The 25,118-nt window shown below is 38.4% G+C and overlaps 1 protein-coding gene across 3 annotated transcripts in view; it reads right to left on the bottom strand.

Annotated features, from left to right (window-relative positions):
* Positions 1–25,118, bottom strand: part of DYM (dymeclin) — a 334,659-nt gene that overhangs the window by 134,908 nt on the left and 174,633 nt on the right. Inside the window, exon 14 of one of the 3 annotated variants that reach the window (XM_048218650.2) lies at positions 14,372–14,536. The exons of the other annotated variants lie outside the window; for them this stretch is intronic. Coding sequence (XP_048074607.1) covers positions 14,372–14,536 — 165 coding nt within the window. The remainder of the gene's footprint in view (positions 1–14,371; positions 14,537–25,118) is intronic. 3 annotated transcript variants of the gene reach the window in all.

The raw sequence follows: 25,118 nt of genomic DNA, 5'->3' as shown, positions 1-25,118 counted from the left end.
CCATGCCCGACTTCATTTCACACACTATCCATGTTGATCTGCTCATTCCTGAACATGTCATGCCTTTGCTCACGTTAACCTCCTGGCCTATACTGCCCTCTCCATCAATCTGCCTGGCAAATTTCCACTCACCATTCAAACTTAGAAAAAAATACTAATCACTAATCACATTTTCTAGTTAGCTATATCCATGTTTATCCCCTTTACTAAAATATAAAGTTCTTGAGCATGGAATATTTCACTTTGGCCTCCCTGGTGTCCAGTACAGTACGTATATATTTAAAAGGTTCTCAAAAAATGTTTAACTGGGGGCACCTGGGTGGCTTAGTTGGTTAAGGACCTGCCTTTGGCTCAGGTCATGATCCCAGGGTCCTGGGATCGAGCCCTGCATCAGGCTCCCTGCTCCCACTCATGTTCTCTCTCGCTCGCTCTACTCTCAAATAAAAAATGTTTAACTAAACTAGACTCAGAAATAGAAATAATTTGGGATGTAAATTTTGTATGTTGAAGCCCTAACTCCCCAATGTAGCTATACTTGGAGTAAGCAAGTAATTAAGGCTAAAACAAGGTCATAAGGGTGGGGCCCCGATTCAATAGGATTATTGTCCTTCTGAGGACAGACACTAAAGAGTGACCTCCCTGGCCCTCTCCCTAGGACCCTGAGCATACAAAGAACAGATCATGTGAGCACATAGCAAGAAGGCAGCCATCTGCAAACCACGGGGAGAGCCCTCACCAGACATCAATCCTGCTAGTACCTGGATCTTGGACTCCAACCTCCAGAACTGTGAGAAAATGAATTATGTGGTGTTTAAGCCTCCCAGTCTGGTATTTTCTTTACAGCAGACTGAGCTCATAGATACAGCGAGGTGGTTAAGATGAGGCCATTCCTCTCTCCCAATTAGAAGGCAGGTAGGGTTCTTGGGTCTCCAGGGCCAGGAGTACAAACTCTTCCGTTGGAAAAAAAACTTATTTCTGCCTTTTCTCCAGAGGGCTATACTTGAAACAGTGCTGCTATTTCATCCTTAGCCATTGCCAGCATGACTCCCTCCAAACCAAGATCCTATTGGCTGTAACCCTGTTTACATGCAAATTAACACTAAAAGAAAGCTCAGTTCCCTAAGGACTGGGTTACTGCTGTATTAGAGAGGCTCACATTTTTATTCCGTCAGAGTTCTAGTTACTCCAGCACTATACATCTCAGAGGTGTGAAGAACCATCACAGTGCTTCTAGAATGTCATTTATAATAAAGCTGAAGAAAGAATGAAGTCTGTACAAGGGCTCTGGTTTCGGAGTGGGGTAACCAGAGAGAGCTTTACTGAGGAGGTGATATTTAAGCAAAGACCTAAAGAAAGTGAGGGTGTGAAGTGTGCAGCTATCTGAGGAAAGAACATTCTAGAATAACAAATGCAAGTGAACCGGAGGAGGACATGTTCAAGTCAGATTATTGGTAAACATTTGAATTTCTTTTAATGATTTTCTGAAGCTTAAAAGAATCTAAAACCCATCACTATTATTTGCCAAGCTCCCCATCCCACCCCTAGTGAAAGTAAGTTTCATCTTTCTTACTTAAAGCAGAAAATTAAATGATTACTCTTTAGCCATCAATCCCCTGCAGAATGAGAACGGGATCTGAAAAGCATGCTGCTGCTGAAAACATTTAAGATTTACTTGAATGCAAAATGAGAATTACTATGTTCAATAATTCAATCACAGGACTGTGAAAAATCCGTTTGCTTCCGAAAAGTGAGAACTGGCAATAGACAGATAGTGAGATGTGAGCTGTATTATGTTAAAGCTGGGATGAAAAATAGTTTTCCAAACTGACTTTTCTTTAATTACTGAATTAGCACCACAAACAAAAGGCACAAAGCTACCAGCAACATCAGAAAGCTGAAAGTACGTATTACTTTAAATTAATCTAAATGGAAAACAGGCTAACCACCAACATCTAAACGCAGTAGCTGTTGTGGTAAGCATGGGGTAATACTAACAGCAGGGCGTGGCTGCTTAGGGTGTGGCATTAGCATCAGCTACGTGTCCGCACACAGTATCTCATTTAAACCTAGACTCCACCCCCTATGAAAACGCCAACATCGGCAAATCAACCTCAGTGACGGGTCTGCTAACCCCGGCCAGGATCTGATAACTTAACTATTTACAGTTTCTTTTTTTTAAGGAACAGTATGATGTATCACTTTCAAAACTCGGAATTTTAACTTCTCCTGTCTTGGTGATCTATGAATGAGCTCTGAATGAATATTTAATAATAATGGGATAACGTTCGTCCCGATCTGCCCAGGGTAGTCCCAGTTCATCCATTTTGTCCTAGTGGAACTATTAAACAGTCCCTTTTTATTTTCCTAAAGGGTCCTGGTTTGAATGATAAATTAGATGGTCACCCACTTGATAATCACTTCATTTTTTGCTTTGTCTATTCATTGTCTTTCTTACTGAGTGAACAAACATGCGGATCTGCCATCATTCTTTCTGCTGGGGGTTTGAGGTGCCTAGAGCTCTCCTCGTCAGTGGGGCTCACTCAACGTGCAAAGTGCAACTGTCTCCAGATGGCTCCACCACACTTCCACTTGAATATTCGGTCTCCTCTCCTCCCACACCCGGTCCCATCCCCACTCCTTCCTAAGTGAACCCTTTGTCTCCCTCGCCTACTCTTGCCTCTATTTTCTTTCGTGCTGCCCCCCACGCTAGGAACAACCTACTAATCTACCAAATATCTATCCTCAAATCACTTTTTAAAAGTTACTTTAGTCAGCGAAGCCTACCTGAGATCACCCATCCACCCACCTGTCCTATTTATGGATCAAATCTGTCAGACTAACCTCTTGGAGGCTCAAATTTGAAATGTTTTTGCTATTGAGGTTTTCACCATATTCACTCACATCAAAAACAACGTGACTCCTGACAAACTTTACAATTTCAAAGTAGCGCTTTCAGATCTATAGCTATTAGCCAAAAACAAACAAAAATACGACATATCCATAGGGATCTTACTAAAAACGTTAAATCCTACTACTGCTTTCAGAGGACCGAGGACAGTCAGCTGTGGTTATTTGATTGTTGAAAGAAAGACCATTCTCATTGGTAGTACAGAATCTAAAAAGACTCTTTCCTGCATCCGACTTTAGTCAGGTTCCTGAGTATCAACAGCTTCTATCCTTGGACCTATCCTCTAGCAGCCCAGTCCTGCCAAGCTGATTTGGCCAGATTATCTGGTCAAATACTCATCTTCTAATATCCCCCAAGTAATAGCTGATCACCCTAGCCTGCCTTCAGTAAGAATCCTGTTACATCAGTTTTGTAAAGAATTACCCTACTTTCTTAGTAATTTTCCATCTGCTGACACCCACCTCCCCCTAGTCTGCTGCTTGGCTATAAGCCCACTTTTCTTTGCTGTATTCTGAGTTGAGAGCTCTCAACTCTCTCCCCTATTGCAAAACCCCACTGAAGCAGTCCCCTGAATAAGTCTGCCTTACCTTCTTCAACAAAACCCAGATCATGTACACGGAAGATGGGTATTCTTAATATGCCGTCAGTGGGTGCTTTGTGGTACAAAGACAATGAAGGAGACAAGTGAGTCTTTAAGATGTGGCTGTTCATAAGTGAGAAATCCCCCTCAAGAATACGGGTACGGGGGCACCTGGAAGGCTCAGTTGGAAGAGCGTGCAATTCTTGATCTTGGGGTCATGAGTTCGAGCCCCATGTTGGGTGTAGAGATTACTTAAATGAATAAAAACTTAAAAAAAAAAGAATATGGGTATAGTCCCTGTGCCTTCTCCAAGGCAAGAAAAAAACCAAAACTTTGCATTTATAGTTCTGGTCAAACTTCTAAATGGCATATGGAGTAGCTAGGAAGTAACAGAGGATACACTGTAACAGTATTTTGCCCCCAGTGTAGTTTAAAAAACAAGCGATCTATATGTACTCTCTACCACACAACAAGCTAAGCCCAGAAATGACCAAGTAACAAGAATGGAGGCAAACAGAGCAAAAGGAGAATAAGAACAAACAACCCAAGAGTCATGGGCATAAATGAGCTGCATTTACAAGGTTGTAATCAATGCTTCTTAGTTTCTATCCTGATTCCAGCTCATGAGGATCATCTTTCAGTAGACCTGCAAGTTATTAATGTACACACGTTCAATGCAGAAACAGGTTGCTACTGTCATCATTATATCCACAAGAGGAAGGGAAGGACTAGAAAACCAGACAGTGAGAGTGAAATAAAATGTCTCTAAACCATGGTTAACAGGAAATGCCACAGACTCTTGCAGCAGTCACACCAAGCGTCATGCAAGATTCTGTACCCTGGACACCTCTTACATCTGCAGTCTAGTGCCTGGGCATAGAAATCCAAAGACAGTGAGTGATTCTTCAGAAGGCATATTTAAAAAAACTGATGAAAATCAAGGCTCTTTTCTTTCCTTTACACTAGACTACCACAACACATTGCTTCGATATCTTGCTTGCTACAGGAATATGTTGTTACACAAGACAAGAAAACAGCAAGAAGGAAAAAACCCCCCACAGATGATTGCCCATTGTGTTTCATTGACCAGTATTTAATCCACAGTGAGGCTCTCCAACCTGACCATTTAAGGACAGTTCAAGAAATCCAGAGACTACTGTACAACCAGCTAACCTATGAAAAATATTCCCCAGATGCACTTTTCTTATTGAACATGTAGAAATAAATATACTTGCAGCTATGTATTCACTGGTTCTAGATTGATTTGTTGACATTTCTTTTACTTTCTACAGAAAAGATGCTCAAATATTGTGCATAGTTCCACTGCTACCTTTAAACGTGATTTTGTAAGTTCAGGACTGAAGGATATAACATGAATCCTAAAAGGGGGGCCTACCTTAACAAGACACAAAATACTCTCTCTGCCAGATTTCCAATGCTGCCACAAGCTCAGTGTGCTGGATGTAGAGGCCATATATTAAATTCTTCAAACTTCTACTGTCTGGAATAACAGGCTTTTACTGGCTTATACTATGTGCTACTTGAAAGCACGTAAGGAAAATTCCTAGTGTCAGCGTGAGGTACAACAAACTTAACAAACATTTTAAAATTCTATATAAATGTTACCTATATTAACACACCTATATATATATGTGGACACTTAACTATACTTCTAAATCCCCAGGAAAGCTTCTGCTTATTTGAGTTTTTTTGTTTTTTGGCTTGTTTTAATGACAGAAGAGTGGCACAATTGGTAGTCATTAAACAGAGGAATAACAAGGAAGCTCTAAGACTTTTAGTCACTATTAGAAATTATATCCAGTTGCAAACTGCTCATTTCTTTTCCCAGTGGCAAATAAAATGCACAACTTAACCTCTGGGTTGCCTAAATCTGCCTATAAATGTTTGCTTCGTGAAATCTGGTTAAAAGCCTTTTGAGAATAGCTTGTATCTACTATTAACTTTGAGAAGAAAAAAAATCAAATCTAGGTCAAAAATTAACACAAAACTTAGGCATTTGATATGTTTAAGTAAGGATTTTTGTAAGGATCAGTAGTTTTGAAAATCAGGAGACACTACATGTTTAGACAATAGCAACCACACTAAATGGTCCAATACACAGAATTTAGAGGACCAAGAAATACAGTTTTGAATTTCTGGATCTATAGTCTATACACCAATTTTAAATTTTTGTCAGTTTTATAAACTATCTCCAAGTGAAATTGTGAGTGTGTAGACAACAGAAGTTCAAGACCTTAAACACAATTAGTTTAAAATATGCAATCCTCAAACAGTATCAGATTTGTAGTGGGCTCTAAGATGGGTTAAAATGATTTCAAAGGCAAAGTTACTTCATGAAATCATACCATTGTTAAAAGGCTTGATGGGAGGCAGTAAAAGGTTAGAAGTGGGACTTTTAGGGCCAGAATATTTGGGTTTCATGACTGGCTTCACCATTCTCTAGCCAAGTATTAAGATAGCCCATGCATCACTTCCCTTGTGTGTGAAATGGGGATAATTATATTAACTATCTCAGAGAGCTGCCTCGAGGATTAAAATAAAAATAGTTAATAATTAGAAGTGTGTCTGTTACAGTGTAAGAGCTCAATAAATAGTAGCTACTATTAGCAGTACTGGGCCAGGAAAATATTTTGTATGCGTGCTCCAAGACACAGCCTTTAGAAAATCTATATGTACATCTCAAGTTCATTTAAAAATTAATTTTTAATGAACTGCTTCTTATAGACAGCTAGTTCATAGAATTGTTATACAAAACGAGAGGCCTGTTGGAACACATCTGATTCTAGTTTAGATCAATGTAAGAATGCACAGGGAAAAATGCCTAAGAAAATTAGGAACTCTTCAGTTCCCATTCCAGCACAAATCTGTAGGGTGGAGACTAAAAATGTAACAGGAGTGAACGGAGATTTTTAAAAAATAGAAGCATCTATCTATTGAGAGTAATTCATTCTGTACACGTATGGTGAGATGCGTTTCTCTTTCTCATGCTGTGACATTCAGTAAAAATGAAACTCTGATCAGAGCAGAGACTCCTAGAGACTTGGATTCTACTTCTGCTTTGTTGTGTGGTTTCTGCCAAACCATTTCATTTCTCTATAGTCTCCTCTGCTTCCTCATCTTTTGTAAGACAGAAATAAATCATTTTGTTGTCCATCTAACTTAGAGGGATGGGAGTAGAATAAATGCCACTCCCACTCGGGGCCACACTGAAAAGAATTTACCTTCCTCATCACGAGCATGACAGTTGAGTTACTTAGTGCCAGTACATTACTTTAACAAACATTAAGTTCTGATTTACATCACTGCCTATTTAAATTCTGGAAGTCAAATAAATGTAAGGGCTGGCATCATAACGTGCCAAGGCATGGAGAGTGGGTGGAATCACTTTTCTTCCATATATGGGAAACCCTGTAAGTTTAAGTCTGTTGGACATTTAGTGACCAAGAATATTTCTATAATAAGCAGTTATGCAAGTCTGCATGTCTGAATACGCACATGGAATTCCCTGCAAATGGCAGCCCCAGGGGAAGAGCATCCAACAGGGGGAATTCTGTACTCTCTCCAAGTCCTCCATACATAGTCTAACCTGCGCGAGAAATTTTAATTTGTTACCTACCCTGCTCACCTTTAGGAACTCTGGTTGTACCTATACGCCCACAGGTACATTGCCATGATGTGAGCGCCTCCTTTGCCAACACTCTCTATACCTGAGGACATTTGGTGGGGAAAAAATTACCATTTTTTTGGATCAAATATGGATTTCATATTGTTTTTCCCTAGGATTCTATCATTTCTCTCTGTTTTTCCCTAAGATTCTATCATTTCTTTTTAAGTTTGTTTCCATATGCCCAAATTCTCATAACATCCTTCTCCCTGAATAAGTATCTTTTATTAGGTTTTAATTATTGATTCAATCTAAATATCGTCCCACTGGACAATACATTGTACAACTGGGTGATAGTTCAGGGCTGATGACCATGGCAGGCTACAGCAGCATTCGTTTTGAGTTGGGTTTTAAAGCTACTGTTGGTCTTCAATAAATCTGACCAATATTTGTAGATGTAACACACTGAAAACATTTTTTTTTTTAAGATTTTATTTGTTTGAGAAAGAGAGAGAGAGAACACAGAGGGAGAGTGAGAGGGAGAAGCAGACTCCCTGCTGATCAGGGAGCCCAACGTGGGGCTCGATCCCAGGACCCTAAGATCATGACCTGAGCTGAAGGCAGACGCTTTACCAATTGAGCCACTGGTGCCCCTGAAAACATTTTAAAAAACATTTCCAAGTAGGTATAGTGCAACAAATTTGTTTGCTTCTCTACTAAACAATTTTGAATTAGAAAGGAAGTTAAATAGAATTTTTAATACACACTGTGATGTATTTTCTTATTTCTTATCCATATTTCTGAACCTGCATTCTGTTACTACCATTACGGCCACTACCCTCCATAATTTATTTATGCCTAAGGAACACTGCAGGGGTGGAGGGTGATAAAGCTTGTTAAAACTACTCTATTTTCAAGTTATTTTATAGTATTGTGTTTAAATTTCAAGAGGCAAAATTTAATGTAAAATAATTTTACTTTTCCCTCTGAATTTCTTCTGCTTAGCTAGAGCCATCAGAGAAAATATTATTTTTGCATTTTTATGAGGCATCTTTCAAAGCATACTGATACTGCTTTGATAGTCATGGTTCACCATATAAATCCAAAAAGTAGAAAGTTTATAAAATATTTAAGAAAAAGAGTAATGGCATATGACAGGCAGTTTTACTACCTAACTAGAGAAACCATAACTAGAATATTTCATTATCTAATGATGCTATCTTGAATGCTTTTTTGAAGATGTAGTAGCCTGCTTGCTTGCTTGCTTGCTTGCTTGCCTGACTGACTGAGGGAGAGGCAGAGGCAGAGAGAGAATCCCAAGCAGGCTCCCAAGCAAGAGCCCAATGTGGGGCCTGATCCCATAACCCCAAGATCATGACCAGAGCCGAAATCAAGAGTCAGACACTCAACCGACTGAACCACCCAAGTGCCCCAGTAGTAGCATTTTAATAGGTTTGCCGCCTTACTGCTTCTGGCCAAGTAATCTCTGAAGAAGCAGCCATTTTGTGTACCTAAGTATCATGTCAGGTGCTAATGATAAGTGGATTTAAAAAAAACCACACATTTCCTGTCCTCCTGGACCTTACAGTCTACTCTAAAAGAGAGAGAGAGAAAGAGATAATGCATGTGAGCAAAGACATAATATTAAGCATAACAATGGATTTAGGGATAAGGGAAAACTTGTGTAAGGAAGTAACAAGTGTAGAAAATACAGAGTAGAGAAAGAAACATTCTGAACAGGAAAGAACATGTAAAAAGCCCTAAGACAGAAAAGGGGTCAGCATATCCTGGAAAAGAAAGACAGTTGGTGTGGCTAGAGAATGTGCCATCCCAAGGGCAGAGGGTAGCCTCTGACGCAATCCGAGCAAGGAATAGACAGAATTTGATTTCGATTCTCTTCAGATGCTTGCTAGGTGAGGGACTGGGAGGGGTGGGGCTAGTCTGTACTGAGAGCAGAGGAAACCACCACTACGTGTGGGCTGGCGTGGCTGGCAGCGGGCACAGAGGAAAGAGGACACATTTCATTTATATTTTGGAAACAGAACTGAAATGGAGAGAGGACAGATGCAGGGGGAAAGAGAAAGAAAATCCTGATGGTTCTCATGAGATAGGCATAAGTAGCTTGATGGCTGGAGACACCACTTGCCGAGACAGAGGAGACAGAAAGAAAAGGTTTGTGGAGAAAGGTTTAAGAGTTGGTTGGCCTGGGAGATGGGACATGAGAGGTGTGAGTGGTGATGTTAACACTATGGCAGCTGACAGTGTGGGGCTGCAGCTCAGAACTGCAGCTGGAGTTATCCATTTGGGACATACTGCCAATGTATGACATGTAAAGTCATAAAAGGAAATGGAAATGCCTGAGGTAAGAGCTAAATGAAAAGAAAGGAGGGCCTTAGGAGCAGGCCGCAAGGAATTCTAATATTTACAACAAAGGCCTAAAAAGAAAGGCAAACCTATGGGAAGAAAGCCAGGAGTTGGCTGGCACAGAAGCCAAGAGAAGGTGGTGGGCAAAGCCATCTACCTCAGCTCTGAGACCAAAGATGGTGGCCGGTTTGTCAAGCTTTGCCCTCCTCGCCTGTCCTGTCCAGAATGCACAGGCATGATTCACTCTTACAGTTCTTGAGACGAGGAAAGAAAATCCCAAGTCCCCAAACCAGAAAATGTACATTAAAAGAGTGACTCTGAAAAAACTTAACTACATATTGTCTGTTCTTCCCCACTTTTCTGATCTGAATTTACCTGTTCTGTTTGCCTTACGTGGCACCGAGTACTAAAGAAGTCGGTCTGAAGACCGAACACCACATTACAGAACACAGAATAAGCTTGATGACAGGATCAAGTAGTGAATATGTAATTCAAAAGGAAACCATAATGGTTTAAGTGGAATAATGCATTTCATTTCATGCCACAGAAGTGGCACAGAAATCAATAAAGCACAGAGCCACAACAGAATTATTAAGACAGTATCATATGCATGAAAAATTATTACTATGGCTTCAAATATTTATCTAAGACAGATTTAGTGAGTGGTATACACTATGATAAGACTGTTCTAGTAATTAAAAAAAAAAAACTCTTTTGAGGAAACTCATTAGAACATTGTCCTAGATTTACGCTGAAGATGTAATCCTTTTTCAAAGCAATCAAATGGCACCAGATGTCATTTTTCTAAACCACGGTATAAAAGACATACCAAATGGGCGAAAACACTCCTAAATTTGAAAGTGCTATAGTTTAGGCATGATTTAATGTTGTGCTTGCTTACTTAGAATAATAAACCAATTCAGTTAAGAAAAGCACCCCTCCCTCCCCAAAAAAACTATAAAAATTCTAAAATATGCTATGGGAGAAATTTTCTGTGATCACAGATCAAGAAGCTATATCTATTTCCATAAATCACCATAGGTCTTAGCCAACTAATAAAATGATATTACATTATATTGGTGAAGAAAAAAAAAGGAAAAGAAAAAAAAAGCTAGAGATATACACTTAAATTGGGGCAGTGGAGGGACAGCAGAGAAAAAGCAGAGGAGAAGCTTATAATTTAAATTCACATAATTTTTAAATGCTTAAAAAATTTAAAGTTTTAAAAAATGTCATGTATATTTCACTAATGTCCACAACCTAGTTTTTGTCCAGATGCATATAATATACAGCTGTTTATAGTACTATATAATTTTATATTCTTTTCTCACTTATCATTATATCAGATGTTTTCCATATTTCTTTTTCTTTATAATATTTATAATATGATGTATAGCTACATCATACTTCCTTGAGTTGACAGAATATAATTTACTTGACCAATCCCTTATTTTGTTTCTAAATATAATTCTTTCCTTCGGTTAAGTTATTTCCCTAGGATAAATTCCAAGATATTAGCATTTTAATAAATTTTGGTAGATATTTCTTTACAGAAATCCACTATTTTCTACCATTTTTTATCTTACATATGCAACTTACACAATTGCAAAATAATCCAGGATTACACCATATCTTTAGTACATTAAAACAAATTTTAAAATGGTTGCAAGTTATTGGCAGGTGGACTTAACAGGAGAATCTAACAATGAAACAGGAGAAACTCTACTGCCTCCTGAGATGGGAAGCACCCAGAAGCACTCTCTCAGAGATGCTATAAAAACAATTTTTATATTGGGAAGAAGTCTGCAGTACAATGACTGAGCTTTCTATCTATAGCAGCAATTCATGTTAGACTAAGGTAAAGCTCTTTAGGGATAAGCTGGTATTTCTCTCCAGAGACTCAGTTACATTCTAAATGCTCTGCATAACCGAAAGCTATCTGAGATTGTGAAGTGAGTCTGAGATCGCTCCATCCAGGCATTTGGCTTGCTTTGTTCTTCTGTGTAACACAGTTCCATTGAAAGAAAAATCTGTCAACTGCAGAGACTAGATTACACTTGACCATGTGTCCGTGTGGATGCAGAATGTTAGTCACCTACAAACGAACATGGCACAAAGATGACCAGATTTCTCCTTTTGCAAAAGTCCCACTCATTCTGAAGTCTGTTCTGAAGGGTGAGGTTCCCAAGCCCTGTCCCAGACTGCAACTGGTGGAGGGGAAAGCCAGTGGGGGAGGCGGCGTTGCTATCCACTGTATTTCCCCTCTGCCATTCAGAAAAGCTGGTCCGGGCCTGGCAGGATTTGAGGGTGGAGACACAGCACATCCGGTGTAACAGCCCTGGAATAAGGTGAGAGAAGACGGGGCTGACGGCCAGAGAGGGAGCTGGCTTGCAAAGGGACAGCATTTTGAAAATGCCATGAAGTTCTCCTGGCCTCAGAATATTTCCTCAATGCATCTACTCAGGTCTACCACAGCCTGACATTTCCTTCTAGATGCATCCTAAGGGCTTTTCAATTCCGAGGATTGCTCTGGCTGAAACCATACCCTTTGGAGGTACGTACTCCCACTTTAGCTGGGAGTACTGAACATCCTTCCGAGGATGAGAAAGGGACCAGAGTGGGCAGAGGCCAAGGCGCCGCAGGAAAGGTGCTAAAAGAGGAAACAGAAAACATGAAAGAAATGCCACTCCAACGTGGAAACGAAGTGCACTTCAGCTCTGCCAGGAATTGGGTGAAGGGGGCTCAGGAATCACAGGCTGCTTGGGCCATGTGGTGCCTTTACCCTTCCTCTCTCTACGTTCTTTGTGCCCCCTGACTTTGTCTTCCTGGTCCCTTTCCCTCCGTTGCCTTGTAGCTTCCCAGGTGTCCCCGTATTCCTCTCTCCTGTCTGTCCCTGTGAGGGGAGGATTATGACTCCAAGGACAAGGGGATAACGGCCTCCGTCACAAACGGCGAATGGCCAAAACTGCTGCCACTGGTGTTAATGCGGGTGTGAGGCGCTGTCAGACACACAACAAGGGTCTCATGGAGTATCTACCACGTGAGGCTGAGTCTGGTAGGACAGACATGTTGTACACGAGCACACACACACAGAAAAGGCAGAAGTCCGGTGATGGTAGCCTTACATGCCAACCTGCTGTGAAGGTATCTGTGGGTGTGATCAACACTTATAATCAGCCGACTTTAACAAAAGTAAATTACTCTCTATAATGTGGGTGGGTCTCATCCAATCAGTTGAAGACCCTAAGAGCGGGGACCTGAGGTTTCCTGAGGAAGAAGAAATTCTTTCTCAAAATTATAACACAAAAATCCTGCCTGAGTTTCCAGCCTCCTACCCTGCACTGTGGATCTAATATTTAAGACTGCAACATTAACGCTTACCTAAATTTCCAGCCTGCCCCAACAGATTTCAGACTTGCCAGCCACTCCAAACGTGTGTACATCCTACTGGTTCTCTTTTTCTGGAGAAACCTTAGTCAGGTAGGTACACTAGTAAATAAGGGCAAGAATAATTAATGCTGCCTGTTCAAGAGGTTCAATGATTAGGGGCAGCTCTCTCTGTTCCTTGCAACCTGACAAGTTCTGTTCCCAGTTCTTAAGATTATCACTTACCCGATACTCCCTCACTTTACCTAAGTTAGCTGAAAGTAACGGCTTTACTTTGATAAATTCTTCATATTATATGCATAAGAGTTTATTCTATTATTTTCACTTACTTTTCTGAGTTTTTGTTTTTTTCTTTTTTTTAAAGATCTTATTCATTTATTTGGCAGAGAGAGAGAGAGCACAAGCAGGGTGAGCGGCAGGTAGAGGGAAAGGGAGAAGGAGGCTCCCCACAGAGTAGGGAGCCCAATGTGGGGCTCGATCCCAAGACCCTGGGATCATGACCTGAGCCGATAACAGACATTCAATTGACTGAGCCACCCAGGCACCCTATCTTCTACTCTTAATAATCAAAGTGTTTTCACTAAGATATACTGTGTGGAGTAAAGCTTTTGTATGTTTCTTCACCTGAAAAGATCTATTTTAATTCAAAATGTTTGCTATTTTCTAGAAGGTGGTCGTGGGCTTCTTCCTTCTTCCTCTCAGTCATTCCACAGAGAAGACACTGCCTCAAACATCCTACCTAGCTAACAATACAGTGACTGGTGTAGAAGTCTCTGATTTACACAAAATGTGTGTTTGAAATGCCCACCGCAAGTACAAGGCGGTAATGTCAAACTATCTCGCTATTCTGCTTCATGGCAGACACTAAACAGCAGCTGCTGATTTCCTGATACTTGACATCAATGCCTTGTTTCTTTCTTACTACTCCCACTGTTATTGTTTGACCTACACTCATCCATGACACACTGCAACTTGCTGATTTTATAACTACTCTCTGTACGTAAACAAAATGAGTAAGAAATACAAAACCCCAATGGATAATTTCCACCTTCTTATAAAATCAAACCTGCTCAGCTGAATGTGCTTCTATCAAAACATGCGTGAAGTGCCACAGCCAGCTCTCAGTGTGCTTGCAGAGCAAGGACGAGAACTAAAATTCATCTGTAATTAATGGCAACTGTAGAGTCTATTCATACACAAATCAGAGCACTCCCAACTATTGTATGTTAAACCAAAAGATTTCCAAATGGAGCAAAGTCTAGAAAAGTTCTGTCAACTTTACATGACAAGTGTGTGGTTGAGAGCTTTTCTCTCTCCCATGAAACATAAAGTACTTAAGAAGACATTTGTAAGGAAACAAATCCCAGCCATTATTTTAAAGAATTACTTAGCATCATTTCAAATATAAATTATCCTCTGTCATCATTTCATTGACATGTGTCCCATTCAAACATGCAATTATCAGTCACATACAGCATGCAGTAAATGGACAGCAGAGGTTAATAACCTGGAAGCATAGGATCTGAGAATGTGAGAGCAAGTTAAAGACAAGAGTTCCTCTCCATTGTCACTGAGGGTCGAGAAGCAATGCTGAAGCGTAGAACAGTGAGAGTGGGGGAAATACAGTTTGTCCAACACATAAACATATCTCCGCAAGTGGCGGCAGGTATAACTGAAAGACAAAGGTAAAAGGAGAAAAACAGAAAGAGAGGAGTTTTCCTTTGAAAAAATAAACCATTCTCAATGTCCTCAAAGCTCTGTGTATTTTCACTAGATGGTACCCAAGAAAAAACAAGTGTTAAAAGAGAATATTAAAAAGATAACAAAAGAAAACAAGCAACCTGATTTAAAAATGGGCAAAAGATTTAAACAGACATCTCACCAAAGAAGATATACCAATGGCAAATAAGCATCCAAAAAGATGCTCCACATCATACATCATTAAGGAAATGCAAATTAAAGCAATGAGATACTGCTATAAACCCATTCGAATCCAGAACACTGACAATACCAAATGCAGGAGGATGAGGAGCGACGGGGACTCTCGGTTACTGCTGGTGGGAATGCAAAGATCATACAGCCATTGTGGAAGACAGTTTCAGTTTTGTTACAAAACTAACCATACTCTTACCATACGATCCAGCAATCAAATGAGTTGGAAATTTCTGTCCACATAAACACCTGTGCATGGACGTTTATATCAGTTTTTGTAATTGCCAAAACTTGGAAGCAATCAAGAGGTCATTTAGTAGGTAAATGGATCAACCGTGGCACATCCAGGAAATGAAATATTATATTCAGCGCTAAAAAGAAATGAGCTATCAGACCATGGAAAGACATGGCGGAATCGTAAACGTGTATTACTTAGTGAAAGACGACAATCTGAAAAGTCTACAAACTGTATGATTCCAACTCTATGACATTTTAGAAAAGGCAAAACCCTGCAGAAGGTAAAAACATCAGTGGCTGCCCGAGGTTAGTGGGGAGAGAGGGATGAACAGGCAGAGCACAGAGAACTTTTAGGGCAAGTGCAATATGCTTCATGATACCGTAACGGTGGATACATGTCATTATACATTTGTCAAATCCATAGAATGCATACCACCAAGAGGGAGCCCTACTATAAACTATGGTCTCTGAGTGATAATGATATGTCAAGGTAGGTTCATCAATTGTAACAAATGTATCACTTCTGGTGTAGAATGATGGTAGCAGGAGAGGCCGTGTGTGTAGGGAGACAGGGTACATATGGCAAGTCTCTGTACTTGCTGCTCCATTTTGCTATGAATTTAGAACTTCTCTTAAAAAGGCTGTTTAAAAGTAGGGGACATATACTGACAGGGGAAAAGTTTCAAAAATATGATGGTGTTACTAGTTACCATATGAAATCTGCCTGGCTGGAGCAAAGTGGTGTGAGAGATTTTTCTCTCTACAATACTACACATATTTCCAGGAAGACAGGCAATATTATAGTACTGCAATATGGAAGATACCACGGTAGAGGGAACATGGCATTAGAGGAGTCAGAAAACTTCGAAATTTGGATCCAGCCCAGGCACTGGAAATTTTGTGACATTGGGGATTTGATCTCTCCAAGCCTCAATCCCACAAATTGCAACACAGAAGTAAAAACATTAAATTATTCCAAAATTTTGAAGTGATATTTAAAAAAATAAAAGAATTATTATCGTCAGAGTAATATCACTCGTGCCACATTTCAGACCACTTGAAAATAACAAGTTTGAAAGAGGAAAATACCAAATCAGTCTGACAAGGTGAATCAACAGAACCGTGAACACATCAACATCAATGGACATGCTTAAACTACTAGTGTCTGACAACCTTGTCTAAAAATCCGCCCCCACAATACATTACGTTCCGAGGTTTTATTTTGGTAATAAATGAAATAAAACTAATAGATTAAAAGATTAGAAATAGGCAAATTTGCAAAACTTGGACAATTCGATTACCTATTCGACCTATTAACGAGCCCATCTACTCATCGCCAAGCAGTATCTACTACATGTCGCACTCAGAACTATGCACAACCCTGAAGATAGCGTGAGGAAGAAAATACACACAATTCTTTCCCAAGGAGCTTACAAGATGGAAGACACATATTAGACAATAATAAAATCCCACTGAAACTGTACAATTTCTAACTGTAATAAGCACCTTATGAAGGAAAAGTACAGGGTGCCCTAAGAGGAGTAAAATGGAGATCTTTCTCTGAGACTTGGAAGTTGAGAAAGGGCTCCTGCAAAGTGGATTTTAAGCTGACATCTTAAGGAAGAATAGAAGTTAGCTACATAGAGTATGGACTCAGGCAGAGGAGCCGTGAATAAACGGAAAATCTATTATAAACAATACATGAATATTGTAAGGAGAGATCAGCCTTTCTCTGTTCAAAACATTTTTTTAAATTGAAGTATAGCTGATACACAATGTTATACTAGTTTCAGGTGTACAACATAGCAATTCAAACAAGTCTATATCTTATGCTATGCTCACAAGTGTAGCTAGCCTCTGTCACCATATAACACTATTAAAATGCCACTGACTATATTCCCCATACTGTCCCTTTCAGCCTCATGACTTATTCTCCATAATTGGAAGCTTATATTTCCACTCCCTTCACCCATTGTGCCCATCCCCTCACTTCCCTCCCCTCTGGCAACCAACAGTTTGTTCTCTTTTGGGTCTGTTTCTGCTGTTTGTTTTAAAAAAACAATCAGGGTTTTTCTTGTTTTGTTTTAAGAGAGAGAGACAGAGTGCGAAGTGCAAGGGAGGGGGAGAGAGGGGCCGAGGGAGAGAAAGAGAATCCTAAGCGTGGGGCTCGATCCCATGATCCTGAGATCATGACCTGAGCTAAATCAAGAGTTGGACACTTAACTGACTGACCCACCCAGGCACCCTGAAAAAACAATCAGTTTTTAAAAATACAGTGATTTTAGATGAAATATCCAAGAATAATGAAGAAAGCCTTAAAATGGTAATAACAAAAAATTTAAAAGAATTGATAAAATGGAAAAAAAATTTTTAGATAGGAAACTCTAGGATTATAAAGTCACCAAATGTTCAGGTGTTAGTCTAAAAATTCATATTCTCAAAAATATCAAGAGTTTTAAAAAAAGAAACCAGACATGTTAATTCTGAAGTCCATATAGAAAATTAAACATTTAAGAAAAGCCAGAAAGTTCTGAAAAACTATAGACTTCTAAGATAGGACTAGCTCTACCACCTATTAAAAAAAATACTGCAAAGTGACATTACCAGAAACAGTTCAGTATGATGCATGAGTACAAGAACACTAGAAGAGATTGAAATAAGATGAGAACAGAGTACAAGATAAAGGTGGCACTTTATTTTTTTTTTAAGATTTTATTTATTCATGTGAGAGAGTGAGAGAGGGAATGAGCAAGGAGAGTGGCAGAGGAAAAGGGAGAAGCAGGCTCCCCGCTGAGCAAGGAGCCTGATGTGGGGCTCGATCCCAGGATGCCAGGATCATGACCTGAGCCGAAGGCAGACGCTTAACCCACTGAGCTACCCAGGCGCCCCAAGGTGGCACTTTAAAACAGAAGATCAGATGACTTATTTGATAATTGGTACTGATATAACTGAGTAGATAACTAGAAAAACAGAGATGACTCTTAACCTCACCTCCTAAATCAAAAATAAATTCCAGGTTGATCAAAGATTGCAATGTAAAAATAAATTGACAAAAGTTCAAAAATAAACCATATACATAAAACCATTAAAAAATAAGAGTCATAAATTTGACCACATAAAAATGGAAAATATAAATAGAAGAGACAATCACTTTTTCACTATGCATCTTTTGTATAGAATGAACCTTCTGCCATTTTCATGTATCACAGACATAAATTAATGACTGAGTAATTTTTAAAAAATTGAAAGGGGCACAGGAGCAACTATTTCAGAGGGAATATGCTAACGCAGGAAGATTTAGACAAGTTCAAGAATCTGAAAGAAGTTCAGTATGGCTGGTGTATATTGGAAAAATAGTAAAAGGTAAGGTAGACTCACACAGCACCTTGCGAGTTACAAGATTTATCCCATCATGAAAAACTAATGAATGGTCTGAGTGGGGAGCAACTAGAAATGGTATACTTTTTTAAAGATGCATTTCTGCAATACAAAGATAAAATTGGAGACACAACCAGAAGCGCCAAGAGTGGAAAAGCAAGGACAAATAAGCAGCTACTGCAATAGTTTACCAAGTATTGCTGACGATGGCTTGGAGCAGGAGACAGCAGATTCAAAACTTCTGGAGGTAGGGGCGCCTGGGTGGCACAGTGGTTGGGCGTCTGCCTCAGGGCGTGATCCCAGCATTATGGGATCGAGCCCCACATCAGGCTCCTCCACTGAGAGCCTGCTTCTTCCTCTCCCACTCCCCTGCTTGTGTTCCCTCTCTCGCTGGCTGTCTCTCTCTATCAAATAAATAAATAAAATCTTAAAAAAAAAAAAAAAAAAAAAAAAAACTTCTGGAGGTAAAACCAACGGAACTTGCTAATTGATTGAATAGGAGATAGTGTCAGTGGAAGAGGATACCAAGAATAATTCCCTGATTTCTGGTATTAGGAACTGAATGAAAGCACACTTTCTGAGATAAGAGAAAGCAGAGGAGGGATAGGTTTTATGGAAAAGATCATGAGTTTAGTTTTGGACATGCTCAGTTTCAGATACTGCAACTGTGAGATGTCAGCAAATGCTGGTACACATGTAAGCCTGAAGCTAAGAGAGGTGTGGACTAATCCAGAAATAGAGATGGATATAGACAGACACATAGATGGAGGTCAAAGTTTGGAGGACATAGATGAGATTACTTAAGGTCAGAGGAAAAAGACAGGACCTGGATGAAGAAATTCCAGGACTTACAAGTTACAGAGAGAGAGGTGCTGGGAGAGAATACTCACTGGTAGCTAGAGAAGGCAGAGGAAAGTCTAAGAATGTTGTCAGAAGGTGTTTCAAGAGGGCCATAGTAATTATATACTTTTAGGATGATTTCCATATATGCTAAGCAAATAAATCTTAAACTTTCAAGCTATGTGACTGAAACAGTTAACATATTCTTGGAAAAGGAGCTCCTGTTCAATTTAGAGAAGTTCCTTCCTCTTAATTTAATAATCTTGAAATATTCTTTATTATTATTTAATAGAGATCGAATGGAAATAGCCCTGGTGATTAGCAGACACACGAGAGATGTAGTCTCATTATGAGAAAAACCCTTTGGTCCCACCACTTTTAGCTTACAAAAAAAACCCCAAAAAACCCACAAGAAATGAACAAACGAAAAACAATACAACTAGTTTTTAGTGATTATCTTTTAATCACAATTCTATCATGAAGTCTGTCTTAGTATTTTCACAGCAACTGTAATAATGGGAAAAAATGAATTTGAAAATGTAGTCAACCCTAGACTTTGACACTGTTACTTTGAATTCAGTTCAATTAATCTGTAGTCCTTAAATATAAATCAAGGCACAGAACGCTGGCTTTTAATTACATTAAGCTGTCATTATTAACTATGAGCATCCACTGGCTAAACAGTACTTATTGGTTGCTGAACAAGATTTCAATTATGAAATTATTTTAAAAGCATGTGGTCTGCACAAAATGTTTCAAAAGAAAGGCACAGATATGAAAATGGATTTAAAAATAGGATGTTGCATTTACTTCAGCATTTTACAGCTATACCCAACAAAAGAATCTCTTCTAATCATTCTTTTTTTTTTGCCCCTGAAATTTATTATTTTTTTTAATGTTTTTTTATTATATTATGTTAGTCACCATACAGTACATCCCTGGTTTCTGATGCAAAGTTCGATGATTCATTAGTTAAATAGTTAGTTATATGGCATCTGATTGAAATCTTGCTCTGACGAAAAGATCAACATCCTGGTTATCTTTTTCCAGATACACTTTCATTTTTAAATATTCTTAAAACACAGTGGTAATATTACTATTGCCTTCCATGAATTGAACAGTGTAATCCTCTGGATGAGCATAAGACCACCATAAGTTTTTAGCAACTGCTCATATTAAGCTGGTGACCAAATGCAATGCATTACAGAACAATCTTACCAATCCTTTATTTTGCAACTGATCTTTGGAATTTAAGTAAGGAAATGTCATCTTGCAGAGCTTGACTTCATTCTAAAATGTGAAGCTATTATGAATACAGATTCTGATTTTGTCATCTACAAAACTCAGAATACCTTTCATGATTTCTTCTAAGAAAGTTATTAATAGAAGTACTGAATAGGAACAGGTCAAGGAGAGATCTAGAAAAATGCACTAGAGATCTCTGTGTCAGCCACCAGGCTGTATACAAACACTAATCAACAGCTTTTTGATATGTTTTTCAGCCATAAATATATGAAGGAGGACTCTGAAACAAAACAAAAACACTTCCACATTTATGTGGACACTTCCATCTTTATTTTTCTGTCCTCATATTCCACTGGGCTAATTAAAAAGAGGTATCACAATCCCCGTTTAGCAAATGACAAGACTGCAAAAAAAAGGACAATAAGTGACACAATGACTATCCTGTCAGTCATGGAAGAATTCCACCCAATGGAATCCCCCAATTCAGTCATACTCAGGGCCAGAGGTTCCTAACTCCATAAACCGCCCTCCAAGCTCAGGACCCACCTTCTCCAGAATGTCTGCGAGTTCCGTACCTGCCCACTTCCCCCAACCAAAATCTTAAGAGGCTGATAATGTCTAAGATAAGGCAGCATTAATAAAGATTTTTTAAAAAAGGTTTATAATTAGATATTTTTATTGAGTCCTGGAAAGGACTCTAGGACTCAATCCGCCAAAGGAAAACAAAACTTCAGAAAACAAAAAACTGTGTTAAGGTGGTAGTGATTCGCATTTTGCAGCCAGTGATCACAGTTAATATTAACAGTAAAGACACACCATGTATCTCCTCATAGCATCACAGCAGAGCTTAAAACTAACCCTGAGGAGTCAAAACAATCCAAACTGAAGAATATTTTACAAAAAACAAAAACAAAAAAGTTCCATATTCTTCAAATTTTGAAAGACGAAGAAAGGCAGAGGAGCTGCTCCACCCTAAAGGAGAGAAAAGGGGGCAACTGTAGCATATTCTGGGATTAGACCTCAGATCAGGGAGAGTTACAAGGCATTTTTTTTTCTCTAGAAAGGAAATTAGTGGGGTTAATGACAAAATTTGAGTGTCTATAGATTAGACATGTTAATTTCCTGGTTTTGATAAATGTTTTTGTTTTTAAGAAATAGACACTAAAGCACGTGGTGGAAAAAGTGAAGGTATATCTTGTCTATAAAATCTCAAATGTTTAAAAAAAAACACACAATGTGAATGTGGTAAAATTTTACCATTTCAGGACTCTAAGTGAAAGGTGAATGAGAAAACTTTATATTTTGCAAATCTGCAATTTCAAGATAAAAGGTTTTTAAAAATGAATACAGTATTAAAAACAAGAAAGTCATTAATTTTTTTAATATAAGAAAGAAAACAGAACTAATCTCGATATACTGAATAATATCCATTTTAAGATTATGACATTCAAATCTAGAGCACTAAAATGTCATTCTGACCTCTATACTTAAAGCTTAGGACATCAGAAAAACTAGAGCGTGGGAAGTAAGCAAATGTGGTCTGGAGCTATCCCATAAAAAACAGTCACTGTTACTTAAGAGTTGCATTTTCATGAAAAATAAAATCTCTTTAGTGCCTTCTTATATGAAAATGTCCAAGATTATGCAATGTATAGTACTGAAATGTTATTTGATATGGTTATGCTTCACCAAAGTAAAGTATGAAAATGTTCTCTCCTAGAACAACACTTAAATCTGTAAAAGATCCCCAAAACCACAAGCAAAAGAGGGATGCTTTAAAAAGATCCCCGAGTCAGGCTTTCGAATAACAATGTATTTTACAGCACTTTGACAATAAAATTGTATTTTCATAGCAACTTTTATAAATTTATTTTCTTATTTATATGCTTAACAAACTTTCAAAAAAAATAGAGATCACCAAGGAACAGATTAAGTTTTTTGGACTATCTAGAATATTAATGTTCATCCCTTTCCAATGTCTATCTAAAAATTTTTTTTAGAAAAAGCTGTTGATAAATTCATTAGTAGATATAAAATACCAAGAAATTAAATTAATAATGAATGATTGGAATCTACATGAAGAAAATTACAAAAATTTACCACTGGGCATAAAAGAAGCCTTGATTAAATGAAGAGACACCGGCATGGGTCTGGATGGGAAGACAAATATTATAAAGGATGTCATGATCCTTCGCAAACTTGAAATCCCACTAGGAACATTAAGCTAAATTTCTACCCAGTTATGACATCTGGAATTAGAAACAAAAGTCCAACTTTTTCTCTACATGACAGCCTTTAAATATATGAAGAAACTGTAAACCTCTCGATTTTTTTTTCTCTGATATTAAACATCTTTTCTTTCATCTTTCATGGGCTATGGTTTCTAGATTCTTCATCAATCTTATTACTCTCCTTTGGATATTCATATTGATTGATTAACTTCTCAGCAATGTAACAAGGGCAAAGAGGAGTATTTTCTCACTGATGGTATTTAGAACTGCTGGTACACGGTGATGATAAAGAAGCAGACTAACTTTTAGTCAGTTTTATTATAGTTTTAAAATTCTTTACAGACACAATGCATTGCCAGAATCACTGGTATCATCCCACCCTTGGTTTATCACTGATTATTCTTAAAATATGGCACATAAGTGAACACATTATTCTAGATGTGTTGTGTTTTCGGCAGTGATGAGTAATTTATATTCTATTAATACAGCTTTAAATTACATATGTTCAAAAACTAAAATCAAAAGGGGGGGCACCTGGATGGCTCAGTTGGTTAAGCCTCTGCCTTCGGGTCAGGTCATGATCTCAGAGTCCTGATATAGAGTCCCCGGGGTGGGGCTCCCTGCTCAGCGGGGAGTCTGTTCCTCCTTCTCCCTTGGCCCCTCCCCCCTTCACACTCTCTCTCTCTCTCAAATAAATAAAATCTTAAGAAAAAAAAAAAAACCCTAAAATCAAAAGGAAAAAATTTCCTCAAACTGAAAACCAAAACAAATGATTTAACTGTATATCAAATGATAAAACTACACAAAGATTTAAAAATTATAACAAATAATTTTAAAATATAGAACTGATCATATATATTCAGTGGCATATATTCTAAGGACAGAGACCAAAAAAAATCGTAAACTGCACTAAGACTTAATTATTTGTACCTATAGAGACATATAGGAGAGAGGAATAGAGAGAATATTATTTATGCAGTTCAAAGAATCATATTAGAATTTATGTTACATAACCTTAAATCTGAATTAAAACTAACAGTATGAACTTTTTCCCTTTCAAGAATTTATATTTTACTAGTTTTGTCCACTGAAGAGATCTGAAAGAAATGACACACTCCACAGCAATTAGCACCTCCATCACCCACCACCAAATTGTGGTCTCTAAATATCATTTAGACAGAAGAAACAAGAGCTTCTTGAAAGAATGGTGGTTTCTAGGTCTGAGACAGGAAATGTGCAAGATGAGCCTGACATGTTCTATTGGCCTCAGAGAAGGAGAGCAGGGTAACTATCAAAGAAGAAAAGCATCCTATCAAAAGACAACGTAAGAGTTTCCCATTGGCCAAAGATGGCACCCTCAGAAACCAAAAAGATGACTGTGCAAGCGATTGAAACACACATAGTATTTATATTAAAAAAATGAAGAGTTCATAATAAAACAACTGAAAAACTAAAAACCAAAATGCTTTGTTTACTACTGAAGGTAACGAGGACATCAATTGCTCTTTCTGAAAACTAAATATTAAAGGAAAGGAAATAAGCATTAATCCTGTCTTTCCAAGCAAACCTACTTGGGAAGAAAGAATTCTACCTAAAAATACATGCGTGTGATATTGTAATTTAAAAATTTCCTGGGCGCCTAGCTGGCCCAGTCAGTAGAGTATGAGACTCTTGATCTCGGGGTTGTGAGTCTGAGCCCCACGTTGGGTGTAGAGATTACTTAAAAATAAACTCTCAAAAAAATTTTTTCCTTTTGGCAGCCTGTAATGAAACAACTAATTCAATGAGAGACCATCAACGGATGAAACTATCACATGAAGCAACAATGGTGCAATTTAGAAGGAAGGTATTAGGCTATCACCAACTGAACCTACTGATTAATCTTATATCCCTGGGATAATTAGACATCATGTGTCTCCTAATACTCTGCAATATGAAATATGCAGGAATGCTTATGAAGAACTTTTGCCAAAAAGGTTGAATCTCAATGATCTATTCCCCAGAGTTAACTTTCAGTTTGCAGAAGAAATCAATGATAGCAAAAACAAATTAAAGGGCACAGGAAAAAGCAAACAGATAAACCCAGAATGTGGGATATTCTGTAAAACAACTAACCTGTTGACCAACTTATCAATGTTGTGAGTTAAAAATAAGAAAAAGAAAAGAAAAAGGAAGGCGGGGATACAGCTCTACAACAGGGATCAGCAACCTTTTTCTAAAGAGCCAGACAGTAAATACTTCAGGTTTATGTCTCTCTTACAACTACTGAACCCTGTAATTAGTGCAAGAAAGCAGCTATAGACAAGATGCAAATAAACAGTCATTGCTGTGTTCTAATAAAACTTTATTTAAAAAATTCTGACCCTGCTCTGGATTGAAATTATCCTAGGG

This window comes from Ursus arctos, unplaced genomic scaffold (assembly GCF_023065955.2).
Source record: "Ursus arctos isolate Adak ecotype North America unplaced genomic scaffold, UrsArc2.0 scaffold_17, whole genome shotgun sequence".
In the NCBI taxonomy this organism is placed as follows: domain Eukaryota; kingdom Metazoa; phylum Chordata; class Mammalia; order Carnivora; family Ursidae; genus Ursus; species Ursus arctos.
Note: the sequence above shows the minus strand (reverse complement) of the source record. Positions and strands in the feature narration are given on the sequence as shown.